This window comes from Protopterus annectens, chromosome 17.part0 (genome assembly GCF_019279795.1).
Source record: "Protopterus annectens isolate FY-2018-M chromosome 17.part0, PAN1.0, whole genome shotgun sequence".
Classification (NCBI taxonomy): domain Eukaryota; kingdom Metazoa; phylum Chordata; order Ceratodontiformes; family Protopteridae; genus Protopterus; species Protopterus annectens.
In genome coordinates, this window is record NC_056751.1 from 423,343,977 (window position 1) to 423,368,050 (window position 24,074).

The 24,074-nt window shown below is 43.3% G+C and overlaps 1 protein-coding gene across 2 annotated transcripts in view; it reads right to left on the reverse strand.

The window, feature by feature from the left end:
• EMC10 (ER membrane protein complex subunit 10) overlaps positions 1-24,074 on the reverse strand; it is a 1,014,047-nt gene that overhangs the window by 603,835 nt on the left and 386,138 nt on the right. For both annotated transcript variants that reach the window (XM_044059486.1, XM_044059487.1), the window contains exon 4: positions 15,835-15,933. In XM_044059486.1, the coding sequence (XP_043915421.1) occupies positions 15,835-15,933 (99 nt within the window). The remainder of the gene's footprint in view (positions 1-15,834; positions 15,934-24,074) is intronic.

Below are 24,074 nucleotides of genomic sequence, written 5' to 3' on the forward strand. Positions count from 1 at the left end.
GCAGTATGCAATTACTGGTGCCAGGCATTTTGTGAAGACCCTGGGCGCAGTAGATAGGCCAAAGGGCAGTGCAGAGAATTGGTAATGGGTTGAACCTGCAATGAAAGGGAGGTATCTTCTCCAATTTTGTCTGATAGGGACATGCAGGTATGCCTCCTTGAGGTCCAACGTTACTAGCCAAGCTTTCTAGCCCAACATGGGAAGAAGCTGCTGTAGTGTTAGCATCTTGAATTTGGGTACTTGCAAGAAGGTGTTTAGAACTGAAAGGTCCAGAATGGGTCTCCAAGCATTGTCCTTTCTGGGGACTAGAAAGAGCCTTGAGTAAAATCCTTGACCTTGCTCCTGTGTAGGTACCAGTTGAATGGCTCTCATGTCCATGAGAGCTGCAATTTGTTTTTGTGCCTCTGCCCATTGATTTTGTGGCAGGTATGGCATTCCTTTTATCCTTGGCAAGGTCTGGAAATGGAATCTGTATCCTTGTGAGATAATGTCTAGGATCCATTTGTCCTTTGTGATGATGCACCAGTTGTCTGCAAAAAGTGCTAATTTTCCTCCCAAGGGAGCTGCCAAGAGAGTTTTGCTTGGCAGTTTGAGGTTTAAGTCATTGTGTTTGCCTTCTAGTAGTTTGGGGCCTGTGTGTTGCAGTGCCCCATTGTCGAGGTTTGTAAGGGATTTGTGCTTGTCCTCTGCCCCTTGGGTGCCTGTATTTACCCCTCTGTGGTCTGTCAGAAGCTGGAAAGGACCAATTTTTTGTTGGCCAATTTCTGCTGAAGCGTGGGGGCTGTACCTGTAAGAAATCTTTGACCGTCTGCATAGATTTTGCCTTACCCTCCCTTTTCTTTAAAACCTCTTCTGCTTTAACCCCAAATAAGGCATCCTGCTGTAAGGGTGCATCTAGTAACTTTGCTTTAACATGATTAGGCAGAGTTTGTTCCTTTAACCAAGCATGTCTAAGTATAACAGACCCAGTAACAGCTGCTCTACAGGAAGCTTCCAAGGAATCAAATCCACATTGTAAAGTATGTTTGCCCACCTGTTCAGCTGCATGCAACAGATCCTGCATTTCCTTGAACTGAGACTGTTGAGGGAGTGTGCTCATCTTTTGTTTTATTTGAGACATTAGGAATTGCTGGTATTTAAGCATGTGAAATTGACAATTTAGTGCTCTCATAGCTAGAGTAGCTGAGGTGTAAACCTTCTTCCCCCACCTATCTAGTGCTCTGGAGTCCCTTACAGAGGGTACAGGATTTTTAGCCATAGAAGCCTTAGCCCCTTTGGGACCCTGGGAGACTGTCTCTGGATCAGCAACAGGGCTTTTGTAAAGGAATTTGTGTGAGTCAGGCACTCTATAGTATCTATCTGGTTTGGCTGGAGCAGGAGGCAGAGAATCTGGATTTAGACTAGATTCTAAGTAAACATCATCCACAATGTCTAAAACTGGGGGGATAGCAAGTGGTCTGTGCTGGGGGAGTAAAATAAACTCTTGGAGCCTTTTCTTTGAGTCGGAGAAGTCCTGACCTTCCCAGTGGAAATGTTCCCTCATGGTATGTAAGGTTTCCCCAAAGGAATAGTCTTCAGGGGGAGAAGCTGAGGGAATGGAATCTTCAGCATCAGAATCTTCATAAGGGGGAAAGGAGTAATCCTGCTCATCAGAGGAGCCTGAGGAAATAGACACTTGATCAGAAGAGGCATAATCCTCCTCCTATCTAGACCTTTTGTTGGGGGGGGGGGTTGGGAACCCCTGATTAAAGAAATCAAATCTTCAGCCATTTTAAGCATCTGTTTCTTAGGCATGGGGCCTTGAACTGGAGACTGAAGTGCAGTCTTTTTTGGTTTTAGAGGAGTCTTAAGCTCAGCATAAGATTTTATGGTGAAAGTAGTCGGTCTGAAGACACCTTCTGAAATCAAAGGTGTTTGTACAGCACCGGCTTCTCCTTCTGCAATGTCATCGGTAGGGCCTAAAGATAATGGCTGCGTCAGCCTAGAACTCTTTGCCAGAGAATCTGAAGCAGTCTGGGGTTCCAATTCTGCGGTAGCCAGGGGCTGCAAAGGCGCCTCACTGAAAACCGGAGAACCGGCGACCGGCCCAGCCGAAGCCTCGAAGTCTGGCTTGGATCTAGGCTGCCTGTCTTTATCTTTGCGTTTTTTATGCATGCCGGTAGTCGGTTGCTCCGACGGCATAGTGTAACTAAATTTCCTACCGAAGTAGTGTCGTGCGAAATCAAATAGTCGCTTTATAGTTCACTTATTGAACCTAGCACAAAACCGACAACCAGTAACGTCGTGGTCTGGGCCTAGGCAAGGTATAAAATAAGAATGAAAGTCCTTATGAGGTATATGCTTCCCACAAGAAATGCAATTGTTAACTTTTTCTGACATCAGACTGAGGCAAGAAAAGGTTCCCCAATGGGGTACTTAGCTTTGAAGACTTCGGACTGAAACTCGATTCGAAAATCTCAGGTGTCGGCCGACTGGCACTTGCAAACTGCTTCTGCTTCGGGCACCGCGCGGCAAGAAAGACTGAAGAAAATGGTGTCGGATGCCTCATATACCATTGGCGCACTGACATCAATGAAGAAGCAACAGCAACAGACGCCGGACCAAGACTTTGGAATTCGGGCCGACTGCGGGACCGCCTGATGGCAGGATAACCCAAGTGTGATGACTGCAGCAGGGTAACACGATGAACATCGACAATCGAAGACAGCATTCAGATTGGTGGCAAAGAAGTTCTGAGGAAGTTATGTCCATACATCACCTTTACACCCTATGCCATGAGCAAGGTGCATACATGTGACATACGATGATATACTAATAATCCTAAGGCTTTGGTATGCTGGCCGAACATCGGTCTACCCTTTTTCAGGGGATCTCTTATGTAAGGAATACTGCAACAGTGATATGGAAGGACATCTTTATGGTTTGCAATGCAGTTTCCTTCCACATTTATGTGGCAGATGAACTGATAGTTCTTCTAAATAGGCCTTATTCCCACTACTTGGTAGGACAGACTCTAAAATCCTTGACTAAGATAAGCTAACCATCAAACAATGAATGGATGGAATGTAGTACTACGTTAAAGTTTGTTATAGAACATATGAACTGCCATCTAAATGTCTTATCTTCAGTTTTTACTTGCTCTAGGAATGCACATATTTCAAAACCCAAGAGTAGGTTCACAGGTAGTTACTAGGCATGCAATCAAGAAGACCATTAAGGAGCCCAGCCCAAATTTCCTATTGCCTCCTTGCCTCATCTGGTTAAGTTGCCAACAAAGGCTGAGGGAATCAATCCCTATATTACAGGAGGTAGCCCATTAACAGTTCATAGCCTTAATCTACTTAATTGGTGCTACAAAACTATAGTAACTGAAGTGGACCAGCAGATTAACAGCTATTTTGAGTACACATTTTGAATTACACATGAGGAAGCTCTTGTTAAACATATGTCTATTTGCAACTGTTTCTCTCACAGACTAGCCCTTAATGCATAATTTTTCATGGCTTTCTCAACACTTTCGTTTTCAGGTCCCCAAACTAGAACATCACAGCACTGTAACAGTTCTACAAGACAGAGAAAGACAGACAACTGTTTTCACTTATTGATCTGATTTTATATTCATTTTTACAGACTGTATCAATTTTAGCAAAGTTCTTTAAGCCTATATTAGTGATTCCAGTGCATGGCTGCACTGCATTTTTGCAGATTTAAGTGGTCTAACTGTTCCTATTAAGCACTGGTTTCATTCTTGTGTACTGAGTGTATGTCAGGCTAGTTCAGGACTTCTCTTTGCATTTGGGCAGTTCCAGGCCAATCAGCTCAGAGTAATGGTCTAATTATTTTTCCCTCTCAACCACCCTGTTGTAGTTGTACTCTTAAAACCCTATATATCTGTTACTGCCTGCCCCGATTATAATTTGACAATATAATTCCCTTCCTCTCCCAGTCTATTGGCTGTTGACAATAAGCACATACATATTTTGCAAAAGTCTCTCCCCTTAAACTACTCACCAGTCTAAAAGATATTCGATAAAATTGCTTAATATTGAGTGTACTGATACTGACTGCACTGATTTTAGTATTAATTAGTGATTTTTTTTTTTACTATAATTAGTTTACTAGTTTTTGCTGTGGAATCTGTGGTGGTGTAGCGGTAGCGTTGCCGCCTCAAAGCAAGAGGTTCTCCTGTTCAATTCTCGGCTGGAGCACCTTCTGTGTGGAGTCTGCATGTCTTCCCCGCGGTCGAGTAGCGTTCGAAAGACATGCATGAATGGGCGTGCCTTCGTTGAAGGTTGGGTGTCAAGCTGGCACCTTGGCACCGTAAAAATCTACTGCCAATCATTAGTGGACCGGAGTTACGCTGTGGCGACCCCAACCGGGAAAAGCCGAAAGAAAAACAACAAAAGTTTACTTGTTTTTGCTGATGGCAGAAGGCGTTTTTCAGGCTAGTTGTTTTGTGTTGAACTTTAAATAATCAGTAGCAAGTCCCCCAAACATTATTCTAAAACCGAACTCCAAGCAGTTATAGTTTCCCCCTGCCCCCAGTCTCATTCCTGTCGTTATCATGGACCAGCACTTCCCCCTCAAGTTCTCTTGACAGCCTGACAGAGATGGGTATCTTGAGACAGTGTAAGAATTGTCTCATGCTGTCAGATTATCATCTACTACTCAAACAGTATAACACAGAGTGTGAGACATGTACATATATACTATCCTTGGAAGCAAAGATCTCACATACAGCAAACTCGAGCACCAAAATTGTCATCAGTATACCACACTTCTCCAGGGCCATTAAAATACACAATGCATTATAAGCAGAGGTTCTAAACATAAAGACCTCCAAAGCACAGCACATCACAGGCAAAAAGCACACTCAGCATATTAAGCCTATTTCCTTACATAGCACAAGGAGTCCCAAAGTCACAGATACTCATCCCATATGGCAGGCAGCGAACCAACCAAACAGTCTTGTTATAGGTGACTCCATTGCAAGACATTCAGATGCATCTCTTACAGGCTGAGCAAGGAAGGTGTGATGGACAGCTAGTTGCTTGTCTGGCGCCAGGATCCATCAGATCATGCATGCACTCAAGTCCTTGAACAAAAGGTACTAGTATTACTGTCATAGTTCAAGCCAGTGTCAATGACTTGAGGTGAACCTTCCTGGATTATATGAAGAGACATAATGGAGCTCTCAAGACTATGTATCTAATTCAGGTATAAGCCTAGCATTGAGCAGCATTCTACTTTCTCCAAGGATGATGCTGCAGCATGAGCAAAAAATAATTGATTTCAATAACTGGTTTAGTTTTTGCTGTCATTCATAGGGTAACCAATAGTTGTCGCCTGGAAGGACATGATAGATGGATCATGCTGATTTGCCAGGGATGGCCTGCATCTGTCATCTCAAGGGTTTTGATTATTGGCAAAGGCATTGTCCACTCCCACAGTGCCTTTTTAAGCAATGCCAACCTAATAAACCTACTAACATAACAAAACAAGCAAAGGACAATATGAAGGTGTTGCCGATCAATGCTAGGAGCCTGAACAAGAAACTTCACTACCTACAAGCCCTTCTCACCCTGAAAGATACTGATATCTGTGTAGTGACTGAAACATGGCTTAAAATAGCAGAGAGCACTCTGGCTGTGTACGGTTATAATGCCTTCCACATATTTAGACTAGCTACTGCACAGGAGGGAAAAAAAAGTGGAGATGTATCAGTCTACATTCAGAAAAGACTTGCATCAACACTGGTAAAGCAGCATGATGGCTAGAGCTTCTTCATGCCCAAATAACCATCAGAAAGGAACTCCCTCTATGACAAAAAAAGCTACAATGCCAATCCATGGAACCTAGAATCACCAAGTATTAAACCCAATACCATTTTCTTAGGTGATCTAAACTATCCAACTATAGAATGGGACACCTACACCACCACTAGTGTACAAGCACAGATTCCTGGACTTTGTCAATACACATGCCCTGGAACAATTAGTCAAAATACTCACTGGGAGAATAACATCTTGGATCTTATTCTAACTAATATAGGAGCATCTTGCACCACCCCCTGCATATCTTAATCACTTGTTATATCTGATCATAAAGCAGCCTCCTTTGAAAAAAAAACTGAAATCAGACATCTCTTCCACCTAAAGTACCTTTAGAAGTTTCTTTAAAACAAACTACCTACTGCTATGGGATACATTGGCAAGCTTTAAATCCCATCAAACCCAGTTAATTCCACTGAACACACATAAATGTGCACCACCACACTATATCTGCATGTAAACAGCTGCATAGCTGCAGATGTACCCCATATGAACAAGTGCAGGGCAAACTCCAGAAACAAACCCAGATGGTGAAACCATAATATCAACAAGCTTTACAATAAATGAAAAAGAATTTTGACCGAAAGTAAGAAGCATAGTTCCCAGAATGTTAGAGTACTTGTCACTGAAATAAACAACTCAGGAACTTAATAAAATCTACCAAAGCAAAGTCTGAGGTTAAAATACCCACCTAAGCCAAAATTTGTAATCTCAAAAGCACAATGCACCAATTCTCTGCGCTGACTGTGAAAGATGTTACCTACACAATGACTGAAGCTATAGCTAACCTACTGGTCAATAAATTTAGCTCTAACTTTATCTGTCTTTCCCTCAAGAAATACCCGAAATTGGCTCATCTCCAGCTATCTTAAAAGACCAAGTCCTAAAAGTGCTAGCAAAAGCTAAAAATACTGCATCAGTACATCCTGACAATATCCATACATGTATCTTAAAAACATTTAGCATGATTTAGCCACACCCCTAACAACACTGTTTAATATCAGCCTCCATACAGGTTTTGTACCAAGAAAATTGAGAACAGCTATCATCATTTCCCCTGCATAATGGGGGATTTTCCACAGACCCAGGAAATTACAGACCCACAAGTCTGACCAGCCTCATATGCAAAGCCATGGAAAGACTTATCAAGGAATTAATCAGGACATAGGGAAAGTACAGTTTTGTACCTACCATAAATGTAGATATTCGAGTGCTAATACAGCTGCAGTCATAACAGATGGGTTCTCCTGCCGTCAGGCGGGTCCTCAGTCGGCCGAATTCCAATGTCTAGGTCCGGCGTCGGTTGTCGTCGCTTCTTCCCTGACGTCAGTGAGACAGGGGTATAAAGGAACCAGCCAACACCATTTTCTTCAGTTTTTCTTGCCCCAGATGTCAGGTACCCCCAGAAGGCAGGCAATACATAAATTTGTGTAATAATGCAGTGCAATATAATCAAAATACAGTAGTTGCAAGCAAATACATCATAAATGAATACCTCAAGCAGGTTGTATGAGGGTGTGTTAGCCTATAGGCCTGTCCCAAGAGGGGAAGGAGGGAGGGAAACATGGACTGCAGCTGTATTAGCACTCTAACATCTACATTTATGGTAGGTACAAAACTGTACTATGTTCATCGTGCATGCAGCTGCAGTCATAACAGATGGGTAGAATCCCAAAGCTAAGAAAGGGGTGGAAGGCACTAGGTGGAACTAGGAGGAGCCAAAATGCCCTGCAAGACTGCAGTGGCAAAGCCTGCTCTAGATTTGGAGTATAATGGTAGGTTGTAGTGCTTGGAGAAGGTATGCACATAACTCCAAGTGGCTGCTTCCAGAATATCCTTGGTAGGAACTCCTCTGAGGAAGGCTGCAGAGGTGGCTGTGGCCCTGGTGGAATGAGTTCTAATGCCTGTAGGTACAACTTTGCCATGAAAGGAGTAGCAAAAGCGTATGCAGTGGGCTATCCATTTTGAGATTGTCTGTTTGGAAATTGGCTTTCCTTGAGCTCCTACCACATAGGCCACAAAGAGCTGTTCTGATTTTCTGAAGGACTTTGTTCTGTCCAAATAATAACGCAGTTGTCTGTGGATATCCAAGGAATGTAGTAATCTCTCCCCTTTGTTTTGAGGATTAGGATAAAAAGTAGGTAAATGTATGGCCTGATTTAAAGCTACCCTGGATACCACTTTAGGCATAAAGGACGGGTTGGTTCGTAAGGAAACTCTGTCCTGATGGAAGATGATAAAAGGCTGGATAGCCATTACAGCCTGTAGTTCTGAAACTCTACGAGCTGAGGTGATAGCCAGAAGGAAAGCTGTTTTCCAGGACAAATATTGCAAATCTGATGAGGCAGCTGGCTCAAAGGGAGGCAATGTCAGTTTTTCCAGAATAAAATTAAGATCCGAAGCAGGTATTGGTTGTTTACTTGGAGGTCTTAAATTCTTAGCCCCTCTGAGGAACTGTCTTAAGAAAGGGAGAGAGAATAAAGGTGGATCAGTGTTGTATTCTGCAGAAATGGCTGAGGCATGGATTTTGATGGAGGAGAAAGAAAGTCCACTGCTTAGCAGTTCAGCCAAATATTGTAGTATTTGAGGTAAATTCAGTTTCCCAGGATCCTGTCCCTTTTTCTCATTCCAGACACAAAAGCGTTTCCATTTTGCGGAGTAAGCTTTTCTAGTTGATGGCCTTCTGGCCTCCAAAATGACATCCTGCGCCACCTTGGAGAGTAGGACCTGTTGTGATGCTAAGGAATCCTCCATGCGGCTAGATTGAGTGTTTTTAGCTGGCTGTGAAGAGTTTTGAAGCTGTGCTGAGTCAGAAGAAGAGGCATTAGAGGCAGGGTCCATGGTGGGGAATGCGTCAGGCTCCTCAGGAGTGGGTACCAGTGTTGCCCTTGGCCAGTCCGGAGCAATGAGAATCATCTTTGGTCTGTCTGCTCTGGTTTTCAGTAGAACTTTGGGCAGCAGAGGAAGAGGTGGGAAGGCATAAACTGTCATTGATGTCCAACTGAAGGAGAGAGCGTCCACTCTCCAGGCCTTTGGATGGAAGATCCTTGAGCAGAATTTGGTCAATTGATGATTTTTGTGGGAGGCAAAGAGATCTATGTCTGGCCTTCCCCATTCTTGGATTATTTCTGCAAAAACTTTTGGATGCAATTTCCATTCATGTGGATCTGTCATATTCCTGCTTAGGTTGTCTGCCAGCGTGTTTTCCTTGCCTGGCAAGTACTGTGCCTGTAGTTCCATTTGCAAATCCATGGCCATGTTCCAAAGTGACATGGCCAGTCTGCATAGGGGGTAAGAATGTGTTCCTCCCTGTTTGTTTATGTACGACATAACTGTGGTGTTGTCCATTCTTATCAATAGTTGTCCTGGCTGTAGAAGGTCCTTGAAAGCTATAATAGCATTTATTACTGCTAGCATTTCTTTTTGATTGATGTGAAGGTGCTTTTCTTTTTGGGACCATTTGCCCTGAATGCACCAATCTGTCATGTGCGCCCCCCAGGCGTAGTCCGAGGAGTCTGTTGTGATGACTTGATTTGCTTGAGGCTTGCTGAATGGAAGACCTGTGTTTGTTTGACATGCTTGAGCCCACCACAGAAATTCCTTTTGTAGACATGGAATTAGTGGTATTATTGTTTCCAAACTGTGGCTGTGTTGAGACCATATGTTTTTCAGGTACCATTGTAGTTTCCTCCTGTGCAGCTTTGCACATGGGATTAATAAGATGCAAGATGCCATGAATCCCAGAGCCTGCAGGATTTTCCTTGCAGTCAGCCTGGTGCAATTTGCCAGTGTTCTGAAGTATTTATTGAATTAGTTGCCCCTGCTTCTCTGGCGTGAGGTAGGCCATCTGGGTGTTTGTGTCCAAATTGGCACCCAGGAAAATTATCTTCCGAGAGGGTATTAGCCTAGATTTCTTTTTGTTGACTGTGTATCCCAGTGAGTTCAACAACATTATTACATAAGCCAGATGTTTCAGAAGAATGTGCTTGCTGTCCGCTTGGATCAGGCAGTTGTCCAACTAGGGGTATATTTGTATCCCTTGAAGTCTGCAGTAGGCAATTACTGATGCCAGGCATTTCGTGAATACTCTGGGCGCAGTAGATAAACCAAAGGGCAATGCAGAGAATTGATAATGGGTTGAACCTGCAAGAAATCTGAGGTACCTTCTGCAATTTTGTCTGATTGGGATTATGCAGGTATGCCTCCTTGAGGTCCAATGTTACCAGCCAAGACTCCTTGCCCAGAATGGGAAGAAGTGGCTGTAGAGTGAGCATCTTGAATTTTGGTACGACTAGAAATGTGTTTAGGATGGATAGGTCCAAAATAGGTCTCCAATCTTTTCCCTTCCTTGGCACCAGAAAAAGCCTGGAATAAAAACCTTGACCTTGTTCGTGAGTAGGTACCTCTTGAATAGCTTTCATGTTTATGAGATCTGTAATTTGTCTTTGTGCCTCTGCCCTTTGATTGTGTGGCAGGTTTGGCATGCCTCTCATTTTTGGAAGGGTGTGAAAATGGAATTTGTAGCCTCTGTTTATAATGTCCAGGATCCATTTGTCCTTTGTGACAATATGCCAATTTTTTGAAAATAATGCCAGCTTTCCTCCTAAGGGGGCTGCCATTTGAGACTTGGTTGGCATGCAAAGGGGAAAGTCATTGGGTTTGCTTTCTGAAAGATTGCGAGTTATCCTCACCACCTCTTTGTGTAGGAGCTTGCCATTGTCTGCCTCTAAATGATCCTTGGGATTGTCCTCTGCCCCTCGGGCGCCTGTATCTGCCTCTTTGGGGTCTGTCCGTGGCAGGAAAGGACCAGTTTTTGGAAGGCCAATTTCTACTAAAATGTGGGGTTTGTACCTGTAGAAATTCTTTCACAGTTTGCATTGATTTAGCCTTTTCCTCCATTTTCCTTAACACCTCCTCAGCATTAGCACCAAATAGTACATCCTTTTGAAGAGGGGCATCTAGTAATTTAGCTTTGACATGATCAGGCAAGGCTTGTTCTTTGAGCCAGGCATGCCTACGTATGACTGATCCTGTAACAGCAGCTCTACATGAGGCCTCTAGAGCATCAAAACCACATTGTAAGGTATGCTTACCCACTTGTTCTGCACTATGCATCAAATCCTGCAACTCCTTCAAGTCTGGTTGTTCAGGCTGTGACATTTTACTCTTCAATTGTGATAACAAAAACTGTTGGTATTTTAGAATATGAAACTGACAGTTAAGGCCCTCATGGATAAGGTAGCCGAGGTATATACCTTTCCCCCCCACCTTTCTAAGGATCTGGAGTCTCTCTCGGAAGGTAATGGATTCTTAGCAATGGAGGCCTTAACTCCCTTGGGGCCCTGTGAGATGGTTTCTGGGTCAGCAGCATGGCTTTTGTATAGGAATTGGTGTGAGTCAGGAACCCTGTAGTACCTGTCTGGCTTAACTGGAGCTGGAGGTAGAGAGTCTGGGTTAAGGCAAGCCTCCGAGTAAACATCATCTAGGATGTCCAAGACAGGAGGTATAGCCAGAGGCCTGTGCCGAGGTAGCAAGAGAAATTCCCTGAGCCTTTTCTTGGAATCTGAATAATCTTGGCCTTCCCAGTGGAAGTGTTCCCTTATGGTATGCAAAGTTTCCCCAAATGAGTAATTCTCTGGGGGGGGGGGGGGAGACAGAAGGGATGGACTCCTCCGCATCAGAGTCTTCAAAAGGGGAGTAAGAATGTTCCTGATCATCAGAGTGCCCTGAAATAATGGAGCCCTGATCAGAGGAGGGGGAAATCTTCCTCCACTCTGGGCCTTTTGTCCGGAGGGGGCGGAGAACCTCTGATAAGAGTAATTAAATCCTCAGCCATTTTAAGCATCTGTTTCTTAGGCATGGGGCCTGTAGATGGACCCTGTGTTGGTCTCTTAGAGTGCATGGTTGCTTTAGACTTTGTGAAAGCCTTGATGGAGAAAGAAGAGGAAGGTCTGAAGACACCTGAGATGGACCTGTCCACATTCTGAGTTTCAACGCCAAGAGTGGCTTCGGTATCAGTAGTCGGGGTGTGGGCTGAGGAGCCTGCGACCTCGGGCACAGGAGACACTGTCAAAGAAGTGTCGTCGGTAGTCAGGGGCTGCGTAGGCACCTCGCTGAGAACCGGACCACGTGTAGTCGACTTTGGCGTGGTGTCGGTAGAGGCCCCGGACCTCGTGTGTCTGTCCTTGTCTTTGCATTTTTAGACAAAACTGGAGTCGGAGTAACCGACGACATAGTAAAGTTAAATGCTTTACCAAAATAATGCTGGGCGAACTCCGCCCGACGCTTAATAGTGCGTTTGTTGAATGTAGCACAAAAATGACAGACCGAGACGTCGTGGTCTGGGCCTAAACAAGGAATACAGAGGGAATGGAAATCCTTATGCGGTATTTGCTTCCCACAAGAAATGCAATTATTAACTTTGTCTGACATCGGTCTGAGGCAAGAAAAGTTTCCCCAATGGGGTACTTAGCTTTTAAGAAGACTTCGGTTTCCAAATTTTCGTAATCTCAGGAGCTGGCTGACCGGCACTAGCGAACTGCTTCTGCTTCGGGCACCAGGCGGCAAGAAAGACTGAAGAAAATGGCGTCGGCTGGTTCCTTTATACCCCTGTCGCACTGACGTCAGGGAAGAAGCGACGACAACCGACGCCGGACCTAGACTTTGGAATTCGGCCGACCGAGGACCCGCCTGACGGCAGGAGAACCCATCCGTTATGACTGCAGCTGTATGCACGATGAACATCTTCCAAACACTAGACCCATCTCAGTTTGGATTCGTTAAGGGCATTTCATGCTTATTCAACATGGTGGATTTTTTTGAAAAGGTCACTAGAAATGGATGATGGAAAAACGGTACACACCACATACCTCGACCTGGCCAAAGATTTTGATACAATTTCCCACTCGGGTATGGTAGAAAAGTTAAACAAACTTGGGGCTAAACCCCTGTCACTCACTGGACTGCCAACTGGCTTACAGATAGGACTTGGATAATCAAAATAAGGGAAGTTACCTCCACAAAGAAGCCGCTAACCAGTGGAATCCCTCAGGGTTCTGTGCTGGGACCTCTCCTATTTAGCATCTATTTTTCTGAAGTAAAAGCCAATACCAAAGGGTTCTGGCTAAGTTTGTAGATGACTGCAAACTAGGAACAGTCATGAGCCACCAAATGACTTAGCCATTCTGCAGGAAGGCTTGCCTCAAATAAATAACTGGTGTTTTGCCTCAAATAAATAACTGGTGTTTAAATATGATCTGAAACTACATGTCAAAATATATTGATTGAAAGTAATATTTAAATTTGATTTATCTAGATGCTTTTTGTTCTGAAGAAGTCCCATGTAAATGTATGGGGGATGAAAGCATTCATCAGTTCTTGTGGGTTGCATCCAATAAAGAGAATTGTTTCTATTGGAGTTCCTGTCTTTGGCTGCATTTCCTGATTTTTTTGAGCCAAAAAATACAATATTGTTTCCTTTGGAAAGTCATCTACCCCAGGGAGCTATCACACTGACAAAACATTCCTGAGAGTTGACCCAGTTGTTTGGGATTTGGGAACATATGTGGACAGTAACCTAACTTTTGACCAACATGTATCTATTGTTGTGAGAAAGTCCTTATATACAGCATAGCTTATAAACAAAGGAATTGTGTCTAGATCTAGGGATGTCATTGTCCCCCATTACTCAGCTCTCATTAGGGCAATCATTGAACCTAATGCCACCTTTGGTATACTTTTTTCAGACATATGAAACCGTTGGAATGCCCACATAGATAGTTTACTAAAAGACTCGGGCCTAAACAACATGTCATACATGGAATGACTCAAAGTCCTGCCACTAGACTCGGTATCCTACAGACTGCTAAGAGGTAACCTGTGTCAGGCATGCAAAGCATCCTCCCACTCATTACTGATGGATTTACTGCACATCAGCAAGTCAAATGGCATCAGAAATACTCAGTCTAAGGACCTAAATCTCTTCTGCAACATCAACAAAATGGTTTGGAGGGACAGATATATTTCACAGAAGATGCTGCTGCTACGGAACAGAACATACTCCCCATCCACATAAAACAAAATTCCTTCCCCCTGTCCTTTTTCAAGAGTAAATTAGATCTATGGATGAGATGCAGAAAATGTTTCCCCAGGACTGCCTCTTGTACTACTAATGGACAGATACAGCTCTTAAATTCTTTATCCCATAAAGAGGTCCCCTCAGATTATCTATGGTATGGTCCCAGTTATTCTCATTGGGGTAATATACAATTATTGGCCATGGGATGGGTACGGCAAATCTTTAACCAAATGGAATAGGTTATTTGGAACACTAAAAGGGAAACTGGTTAGGTAGCTTACCTAGTATTTACCTATGAAATCATAAGCAAAGGCCCATGGAACTTTCCACTACAAAACTTAATTTTCAGTAAAATAATGTTTACACAAGTCTTCATGCATGACTGAAGTCTTGTTTAACACTAAAGTTTTTCAACTAATAAAAGCTTAAAACATTACATCTAAAACTCCTATCAAAAACATAAGTTTAAAAAAATCCCTTACACTAGGTTAGAGGCACTGTCTTTACTACTTTCAGGAACAAAACTACATATTTTTACAAAGGAAAAATACACATGTAATGAAATCATAGGTACTACCACAAAGACTAACTCTCGGCCTTCAGTAAGCTGTGATGGCTGCCTTTTGATGTATACATCTCTGTAACTGCCATTTAAACTTATTTAACTATGGGCTAAACTGATTGTGGCCAGTGAGTGAGTGTGTTCATTTTAGTCTGTGTAAACTATGCTGCAATAAGCTGTTTTCCAGCTAAACATCCTGGGAGATCAGCTTACACAGTTAAATAACAGAACAAAAATAATAAAGCCTCCATACTGTAAACTCATTTTTGAGGTCATTTTTTTCTCATCTTCAAGGCTAAAAGATCATCCTTTACTGCTTCACTGCCTACTTCTTCTCTAGTACCTTGGAGCCACTCCCCCCAACATGTCCTGTAGGGAGGATTCCTCTGTCTCCACTGAAACTATGCCTTTCAGTGTTATCTTCTGTATGACTTTGGCTGGATGCAAACTCTGAGCAGGTAGAAAGCTGTCAGCTGGCCTACCAAGGAGGGTATTTATGTACAACCCAATTCCGCAAAACCCTCTGCATCTGTCACAGAAAGGTGCAGTACTGGCCTTGAGCATATGTACGAGTTCGGGAGCGCTACAGAATCCTGGAAGCTCAAAATCCTGAAGACCAAAATCCTGAAAACTCAAAATACTGAAAACACAAAATTCTGAACACACACAGGATACTTATTCCCGCACAAGTACATACAAAAAGAAATAAAACACAAACTATATTACTGTTTTGCAAGTATAAGCAGGGGGGCAAGCCCCCCTGCACCCCCCACACCCCCTGCTACTTAAATATATCAACTCCAAGATTGCACTTACTGTAGTGAAGTGCAATCTCGGAGTTGATATATTTAAGTAGCAGGGGGTGTGGGGGGTGCAGCCCCCCACATGGGGGATGCAGGGGGGCTTGCCCCCCTGCATATAATTGAAGAGTAATATGTTTCTGTATGTACTTGTAGTGGAATATAGTAAGTGTTTGCATCCTGTGTGTTTTCAGGATTTTAAGTTTTCAGTATTTTGAATTTTCAGGATTTTGAACTTTCAGGATTTTGGTCTCAGGATTTTGGGCTTTCAGGATTCTGTAGCGCTCCCACGTGTTCACATGCTTCAGGTGGATAAAGCTTACATGGCTTGGCACGTGTGCGTCTGAGATGGTCACACAGATGCTGATATAATTACCACTAAGGGCACCCAGGCTGTCTCATTCTCCTTAAGATGGACAGGCCAAGTTAAACCATTCCTTCTCATCCCCCTACCTAGGTTCCATCGCTGTCCAGATTGCTAATCAATCCTGGGTCATCTAGGTTGCGGTCAGACATTTATGTACATAAATGGTGCAGCCAAAGTCAAGCACAGCTAGGACTTACTGCTCTGACGAAGGAGGTCACGTATCCAGAAACTGTCCCGTCAGCTTCCACTTTTCTTGGGATTCTGATACGGTATAATCCATCCAAATTAGCCACTGTCTGCAGGGATAGAAGAGCAAATAAAGTGAATCTCTAGAAAATGGAAAAAAAAAAAAAAAAAAAAAGAAAGATGCACAGCCATGATCATGTGGCCAACAATTAATATGTTTATATTTCCGGAAAAGACAAGACAATTTTTACTTCAGTGTTACAATAAAAACATCACATAGACCAATAAACTGTTGTGCTAGCAGTGTACATTCCTATATGACAGAGGTCTGCACACCTTTGTTTTGGAATAAACCATATAACTGACAAATGTCCAGTTTTTGTAAAACAGATAAGTAAACTCTAGTGTCTGGCAGTCCGTGCAGAGGACTGAGGCTATGAGCTCTTAAACTGCTTCCTGTGGTCCAGAACTTGATTTTCTTAGCTTACATTTGTCTATTGCGTAACTATGAGCAACTTACTTAGCAAGATTATGCTCCTAGTCTGAACCTGAAAAAGGCTCTGCCCCAGTTAATACAAATAAATAAAATAAAACAAATGTCTGTATTATGTAAACATGTACCTGATATTCAGTAATTCCATTAATTATAATTAAGTTTGTTAGTATGAGAAATAATAAATAGCGTTTACAGAACTTAATTAAAATAAATACTTCCTAAACATAATTGGATCAGTTCTGCTGCAAAGATACATATAACAAGCCAACAAATCCATTCATCCCCCCCCACACTCCTTTCTCTCACTACTCTACCTTTAATAATACAGCAATAATCCACGCCTGGGTGTGGGTAATGCTGGATTTACCCATGGTTGGTGTGGTTTGGTCACGAGGGCGAAGCCTGAGTGGCCAAACAAAGCCAACCGTGGGTAAAACCAGCATTACCCACACCCAGGCGTGGGTTATTGCTATTATACAACGACATTATTTAAGAAAAAAAATTTACTTTTCTTAAATAATGGCATTGTATAATGCCTCCTTGCTGCCCTTCCGCAGCTGTCTGGTATGTCTGGTATTCTGCGGCAGTTCTGATGTACTGTGCATGCATATGCTTATGCAGTACATCAGAGCTGTGGGCAAAAGCAACGGAGAAAGCAAGATCTCCGTTGCTTTTTACAAACTGTTTCGCTATGTTAAATGGGTTTAACATAGCAAGACAGCTTTAAAAAAAGCAACGGAGAAAGCAAGATCTCCGTTGCTTTTTACAAACTGTCTCGCTATGTTAAAGGAGTTTAACATAGCGAGACAGTGTGAAGCGACGGAGATCTTGCGTTCTCCGTTGCTGTAAAAAAAGAGTGATAGTAATGGAAAAAGTCCGGGCGACCGGACCTTTTTCCATTACTATAACTCTGATTTACAACGTGCATGCTGACCAATCAGCGTGCATGTTTTTGAATATTAATGGGGAGTTGTATAATTACCCATAACTTTACCCATCTCTCAGATCTACAGGATCCTTCTTTTTTCCCCCCCGATTCCCTTTTCAAGTTTATCTGCGACCAAGATGTAAATCACTCTATTTTCAGTGTTTTAAGACTCCTGTCAAATGACAACTCATAATCCCATAACTTCTAATCATTTACTACTTTTTTCATGCACCACATTCCTTCCATCCTAACCAAAATGCCCACATCTTACATGGCTGTTTAGAAAGTGTAAAGATTAAAAACAGTGCATTCCATTTCATTCCAGCCTTTTTCTCTAACCTTCCCTCCAAACTATATTCAAAAGGTACAGAATCTGATGTCCCACTTGTAACCTTTTACAGTTTTCAAGTCCATTTCTTTCTTTCATTTATTTATATCTCAACTCCAGTAATAAGAAAACTATCATGCAAAACTGTACAAATGGTCTAATCTCATTATGAGAACAAAAATCTAAAAAGGACTTAGAAGAAAACATTAACAATGACAACCTCAACTTCTGAAAGACTTGCTTGGCTGCAAACATCTGCATTAGAAGCTGAAGTCAAGTAAAACTTGCAGTAGTGTATTTTAGTCTTTTGTTAAGTACAAACTTGCAGTTTTAAAAGTACTGCATTTTAATTTTTTCTGTTTCCTAATTGTGTGCTTCATTGAACAGTGTGCTGTGTCTCTCTGCAGTTAGTTCTCCACCCACCATCCCTGTCCCTGTATTGGTGGCTCTGGAATTGCCCGCCCCTCCTGTAAGTCTGTATTAGAAAACTCCTCCTCCTTGGTCCATCTCATTTGCTCACTTAACCAAGTACAGTGAGATCATATTCTGAGTCTAGTGTTCACTCTACTTAACACAGAGAGAAGATTTGAGAAGGCCAACCCACTTAGGTTCTTCCTTCCTCTCTCCTTGCCCTTAAAAAAAAAATTTGCACTTTATTCATCTGCTTTTACTGTATTTGTGTTTCCCCCTACTTTATTTTGCTTTTCTTAAAAGTACTCAATGTTATTTATTCTGCTGCATTTATTACTGCTTGGTAGTAGTTTGATTAAATTGTAACTGTTATTCTAAGTCTTTTGGTTTAAGCACTTGGGCTTCATACAGGCCGTTTTACATTAAGAAGGTTTGTGGGCTGCACTGTTGTGGCAGGACAGGTAGCTTACATCCTTCTAAGCTGGGAATTGCTGATTGCAGGCCCAGTGTCTGCTATTCTAAAAGTGTATTAGTTCTGGCTTAAGCACTTGGGCTTCAGGCCAGTTACTCTACATTAAGAAGGTTGTGGTCTGCACTGTTGTGGGAGGAGATGCTGGATTCTGCCCTCCACATGCAGGTAGAGACAAAGTACAGTTTTGTACCTACCATAAATGTAGATGTTCGAAGATCCACATTGCTGCAGTCCTAACACTTGGGTAGTCCGCTGTCCCAGTCGGCCCGAATAGCAAAGTATAAGGCTGACGTCGGTCAGGGCGCATTAGTCTGACGTCAGGACGTCAGGGTACAAATGCGCATGACCGACGTCATATCCTCAGTCTTTTCTTGCCCCAGATGTCAGAAGACCCTAAAAAGATAAGGCCAAAACCAAAAACACCAAACACTCCTGTACCAAATATATATACAATATATACAATTTACAAAGTACAACCCCACCCACACAACCACCCCTAAACACAGAGGGAAGGAGGGAGGGTAAATTGGACTGCAGCAATGTGGATCTTGAACATCTACATTTATGGTAGGTACAAAACTGTACTATGTTCTTCATCCCACATTGCTGCAGTCCTAACACTTGGGTAGAATCCCAAAGCAGAGGTAAGGGAGGCTGGCAAATCATAAAGAAGCTGGAGCTGTCAACATGCCCTGCAAAATAGCCGTGGCAAAACCAGCCCTAGATTTAGAGTAGAGAGGAAGGTGGTAATGCTTAGAGAAAGTATGCACTGAACTCCAAGTAGCTGCCTCCAAAAAATCCTTAGTTGCCACCCCTTAGAAATGCTGTTGAAGTGGCAGTAGCCCTAGTGGAATGAGGCCTAATCCCAGCTGGAATCTCCTTGCCATGATGGGAATAACAAAATGCAATGCAAAACCCAATCCACTTAGAAATAGTTTGTTTTGACACAGGCTTGCCCTGAGAACTCAAAGCAAAAGAAACAAACAACTGCTGAGACTGCCTAAAATCCTTAGTCCTGCTTAAATAATAACGCAACTGCCTGTGTACATCTAAAGTGTGCAAAATCTTTTCCCCTTATTTTGGGGATCTGAATAAAAAGTGGGCAAATGAATAGTTTGGTTTAAAGCCACACTAGAGACCACCTTAGGCATAAAGGAAGGATTAGTACGTAATGATACCCTATCCTTATGGAAAATCAAAAAGGCACAACCGCCATAAGGGCCTGCAATTCAGAAACCCTTCTTGCAGAAGTAATGGCCAACAAAAAGCAGTCTTCCATGACAAGTATTTCAATTCAGCAGTAGCCGAGGCTCAAAAGGTTGTAGAGTAAGTTTCTCCAACACAAAATTGAGGTCCCAAGCAGGAGTAGGAGCTCTCGTGGGGGTCTTATATTCTTTGCCCTCTAAGAAATTGCTTGAACAAAGGATGAGAAAACAATGGTGGGTCACAATCATAGTGAGCTGAAATCGCTGCAGCATGAATCTTAATGGAAGAGAAAGACAAACCTTTGTCCAATAACTCAGTAAGATACTGAAGAGCCACACTCAAATTAGGCTCAGAAACCTCCAAATCCTTTGCTGCACTCCAAAATAAAAATCTCTTCCATTTTTCTGCGTACACCTTCCTTGTACTAGGTCTTCTGGCTTCCATAATCACATTCAAAACTTGTTGAGGAAGCTGAGACCTGCTGTGATTCAAAACAGAATATGCCAGGCTGTTAGATGAAGAGAGTGAAGCTTGACATTGAGTAGATGACCGTCTCTCTGAGACAATAGGTGCGGAATCAAAGGTAAAGGCCATGGAGGCTTCCTTACCAGACTCCTCAGTAATGGGTACCAGTGTTGCCGAGGCCGATCTGGAGCTATTAAAATCATCCTTGGCTTGTCTTGTCTGACCTTTAGGAGTACCTTTGGGAGGAGAGGCAGAGGTGGAAAGGCATACACATGAAGATTTTTCCAACTGAAAGAAAGAGCATCCACTTTCCAAGCTGTGTGTTGAAACCTTTTCGTGCAAAACTTTGGCAGCTGGTGGTTTAGTGGAGAAGCGAACAGATCTATGTCTGGAGTTCCCCATGACACTGTCAATTTTTGAAATACATGAAGATCCAGTTTCCACTGTGGGGATCCATGATTTGCCTGCTTAACACATCTGCTAAGGAGTTCTGTGCTCGCGGCAGAAACCTTGCCTGAAGATTTAGTTGCAAGCTGAGCGCAGTCTCCCACAAAATCATTGCTTGCCTGCATAGAGGATAAGAATGAGTTCCCCTTGTTTGTTGATGTACCACATGACAGTTGTGTTGTCTGTTAGAATCAACACCTGCCCTGGAAGAAGTAACTCCTTGAAAGCCATTAATGCAAACTGGACTGCTAACATCTCCTTCATGTTGATATGTAGATGCTGTAGTCTGGCAGGCCACTTGTCTTGTATCCACTTTCCATTCAGATGAGCTCCCAAGCTATGTCTGAGGCATCTGTCGTAAGAATTTGACTCGCCTCTGGCCGGGTCACAGAGAGTCCCTTGTTTAGGTGACATTCCTGAGCCCACCACAAAAATTCCCTTTGAATGCAAGGTATTATTTGAATGACAGTGTCCAAATCCTGGCAGTGCTGTGTCCATACATTTTGAGATACCATTGCAGCTTCCTCATATGCAGTTTGGCATTGGGAAGCACCAGAATACAAGATGCCATGAACCCTAAGGCTTGAAGGACTGTCCTTGCAGTCAGCCCGGACTGAAGAGATAGTTGATGGAAGTAAAGAGACAGATTCTTTTGTTTGTCCGGGGTTAAAAGGCCATCTGGGCTGCTGTATTCAGTCTCACACCCAGAAAGCACATGTCTTGAGAGGGTACTAGACTGGACTTTATTTCGTTCACAGAATACCCCAGGCATCTTAGCACTGCTATCACATATTCCAAATGTTGAAAAAGGTTTTCCTTTTCTTGAGCCAGAATCAGGCAGTCGTCCAAGTAAGGATAGATTTGTATGCCTTTTATCCTGAAGTAAGCTATCACTGGAGCCAGAACTTTTGTGAATACTCTGGGCAGTAGATAAGCCAAAGGGCAATGCAGAGAACTGATAATGAGAATTCCCAGCTCACGCAGATACTTCCTGCAACTTAGTCTGATAGGCACATGAAGGTAAGCCTCCTTGAGATCTAAAGTTACCATCCAATGATCTTTTCCCAGCAGAGGTAAAAGCTGTTGCAACGTCAACATCTTGAACTTGGGAATGTCCAGATAAGTGTTGAGGATAGACAAATCCAAAATTGGTCTCCACGTGTTCCCCTTCTTTGGTACTAGGAACAGGCGAGAATAAAATCCTAGGCCCCTTTCTGGCACAGGAACCGGCTGAATGGCCCCTATTTGGAGTAACAGAGAAATTTGCTTGTGAGCCTCTTTTCTTTGTAGAGGAGGAATGTCTGGCATGCCTTTGAAAGGAGGCAAGGTATGGAAATAAAACCTGTAACCGTGGTAAATGATATCCAATACCCATCTGTCTTGGGTAATTAAACTCCAATTTTCTTTGAAAAGTGCCAGCCTTCCTCCCAAAGGTGCTGCCAGACGAGAAGGCTCTGGCAGCTGAAAAGGCAGGTCATTGAGTCTGTTTACGAAAGGACTGACCCCTGCCCTCACCAGAAGACTGAGCAGGTGAACTCCCTGTTCTAGGCCTAAAAGAACCTTGAGCTCTGCCCCTGCCACGCCTAGACCTACCCCTAGACTGGGAATCATAAGAAGGATATGTCCACCCCTTAGTAGGCCAATTTCTACTAAACTTGGAGGCTGAACCTGCAAAAAATCTTTAACAGTCTGCATAGACTTAGCCTTGTCCTCCATTTTCTTTAAAACTGCTTCCACAGGCGAACCAAACAACACATCAGATTGTAACGGAGCATCTAAAATCCTTGTCTTAACATGCTCAGCCAAATTCTGATCCTCAACCAGGCGTGCCTGCGAAGAACAGAACCAGTGGCAGCCACCCTCGAAGAGGCCTGTACAGCATCAAAACCACATTGCAAAGAATGCTTACCCACCTGTTCAGAAACATGAACTAAATCCTGCAACTCTTTACACTCAATACCTTCCGCCAGAGCATCCACCTTAGACTTCAATTGTGAAAGGAGATAATTTTGGTATTTTAACATGTGGAACTGGCAATTCAAAGCCCTCATGGCTAAAGTGGAAGAAGTATACACCTTCTTTCCCCATCTATCCAACGCCCTTGCCTCTTTATCAGGAGGAACAGGATTTTTAACAACAGAAGCCTTAACACCTTTAGGCCCCTGAGAAACGGTTTCTGGGTCTGCCCTAGGACTCTTAAAAAGACACTTATGAGCTTCAGGCACCCTATAATACCTATCCGGTTTAACTGGGGCAGGAGGCAAAGAATCAGGGTTCAGGGAAGCCTCTGCAAAAACATCTTCCACCACATCCAGAACAGGAGGTATAGCCAAAGGCCTGTGTTGGGGTAAAAACAAAAATTCCCTTAGCCTTTTCCTGGAATCAGAAAAATCTTGACCTTCCCATTTAAAATGCTCCCTCATGGAATGAAGAGTCTCTGAAAAAGAAAAATCCTCAGGAGGAGAAGCCGAAGGAGTAGAATCATCCACATCAGAATCAGAATAAGGAGGATACTCCAGCAAGTCTTCAGCCGAAGACTCAGAAGCCTCCGAACACTGCTCAAAACTCTCAAGCTCAGGTTCCACCCTAGGCCTCTTATCAGGAGGGGGCATAGAACCTCTAATCATAGTAATCAAATCTTCTGCCATTTTAAGCATACGTTTCTTAGGCAGAGACCCTGAAGAACTAGGAGAAACCCCCACTGAAGTTAAACCTGGCCTGCCTCTCGAAGAAGCCTTGGAAACAGAAGGGGAGGGCCTAACCACCTTAGGAAGGGAGGGGAGAACAGCTACCTGAGAAGCCCCCTCAGCCTGGCCTACCTCCTGAGAGGAAACATCCTGTAACAGTAAAGTCTCTCCCGGAGACTGCAAAGAGACTTCTGGCAGAACCTCCGGCTCCACCGAGCCCTCTAAAGAACCGACGTCCGGGACAGACGGTTCTTCCAACCTAGGCTTTGCTGCTTTGTCCTTGCGCTTTTTGATGAAGCGGCGCGGAGCATCCGGCGGCATTTTATAATTACAACGCTTCCCAAAACTAACCTGGCACAGTCTAGCCTTCTCTTAATAGTGCGTTTGTTAAATCTAGCACAAGAGCGACATCCAACAACGTCGTGCTCAGGCCCTAAGCAAGGTATACACAAGGTATGGTAATCCCTATGAGGTATCTGCTTCCCACAAGAAATACAATTATTCACTTTTCTGACATCCGGTTAAATACTGAGGCAAGAAAAACCAAAATATTCTAACGGGTACTTAGCCAACTTTGATTCGGTCTGAAACTCCGACTTCAGAAAATTTCAGAACGCCAACCTGCACTCGCAAAACTGCTTCTGCATCGGACCATGCGGCAAAAAAGACTGAGGATATGACGTCGGTCATGCGCATTTGTACCCTGACATCAGACTAATGCGCCCTGACCGACGTCAGCCTTATACTTTGCTATTCGGGCCGACTGGGACAGCGGACTACCCAAGTGTTAGGACTGCAGCAATGTGGGATG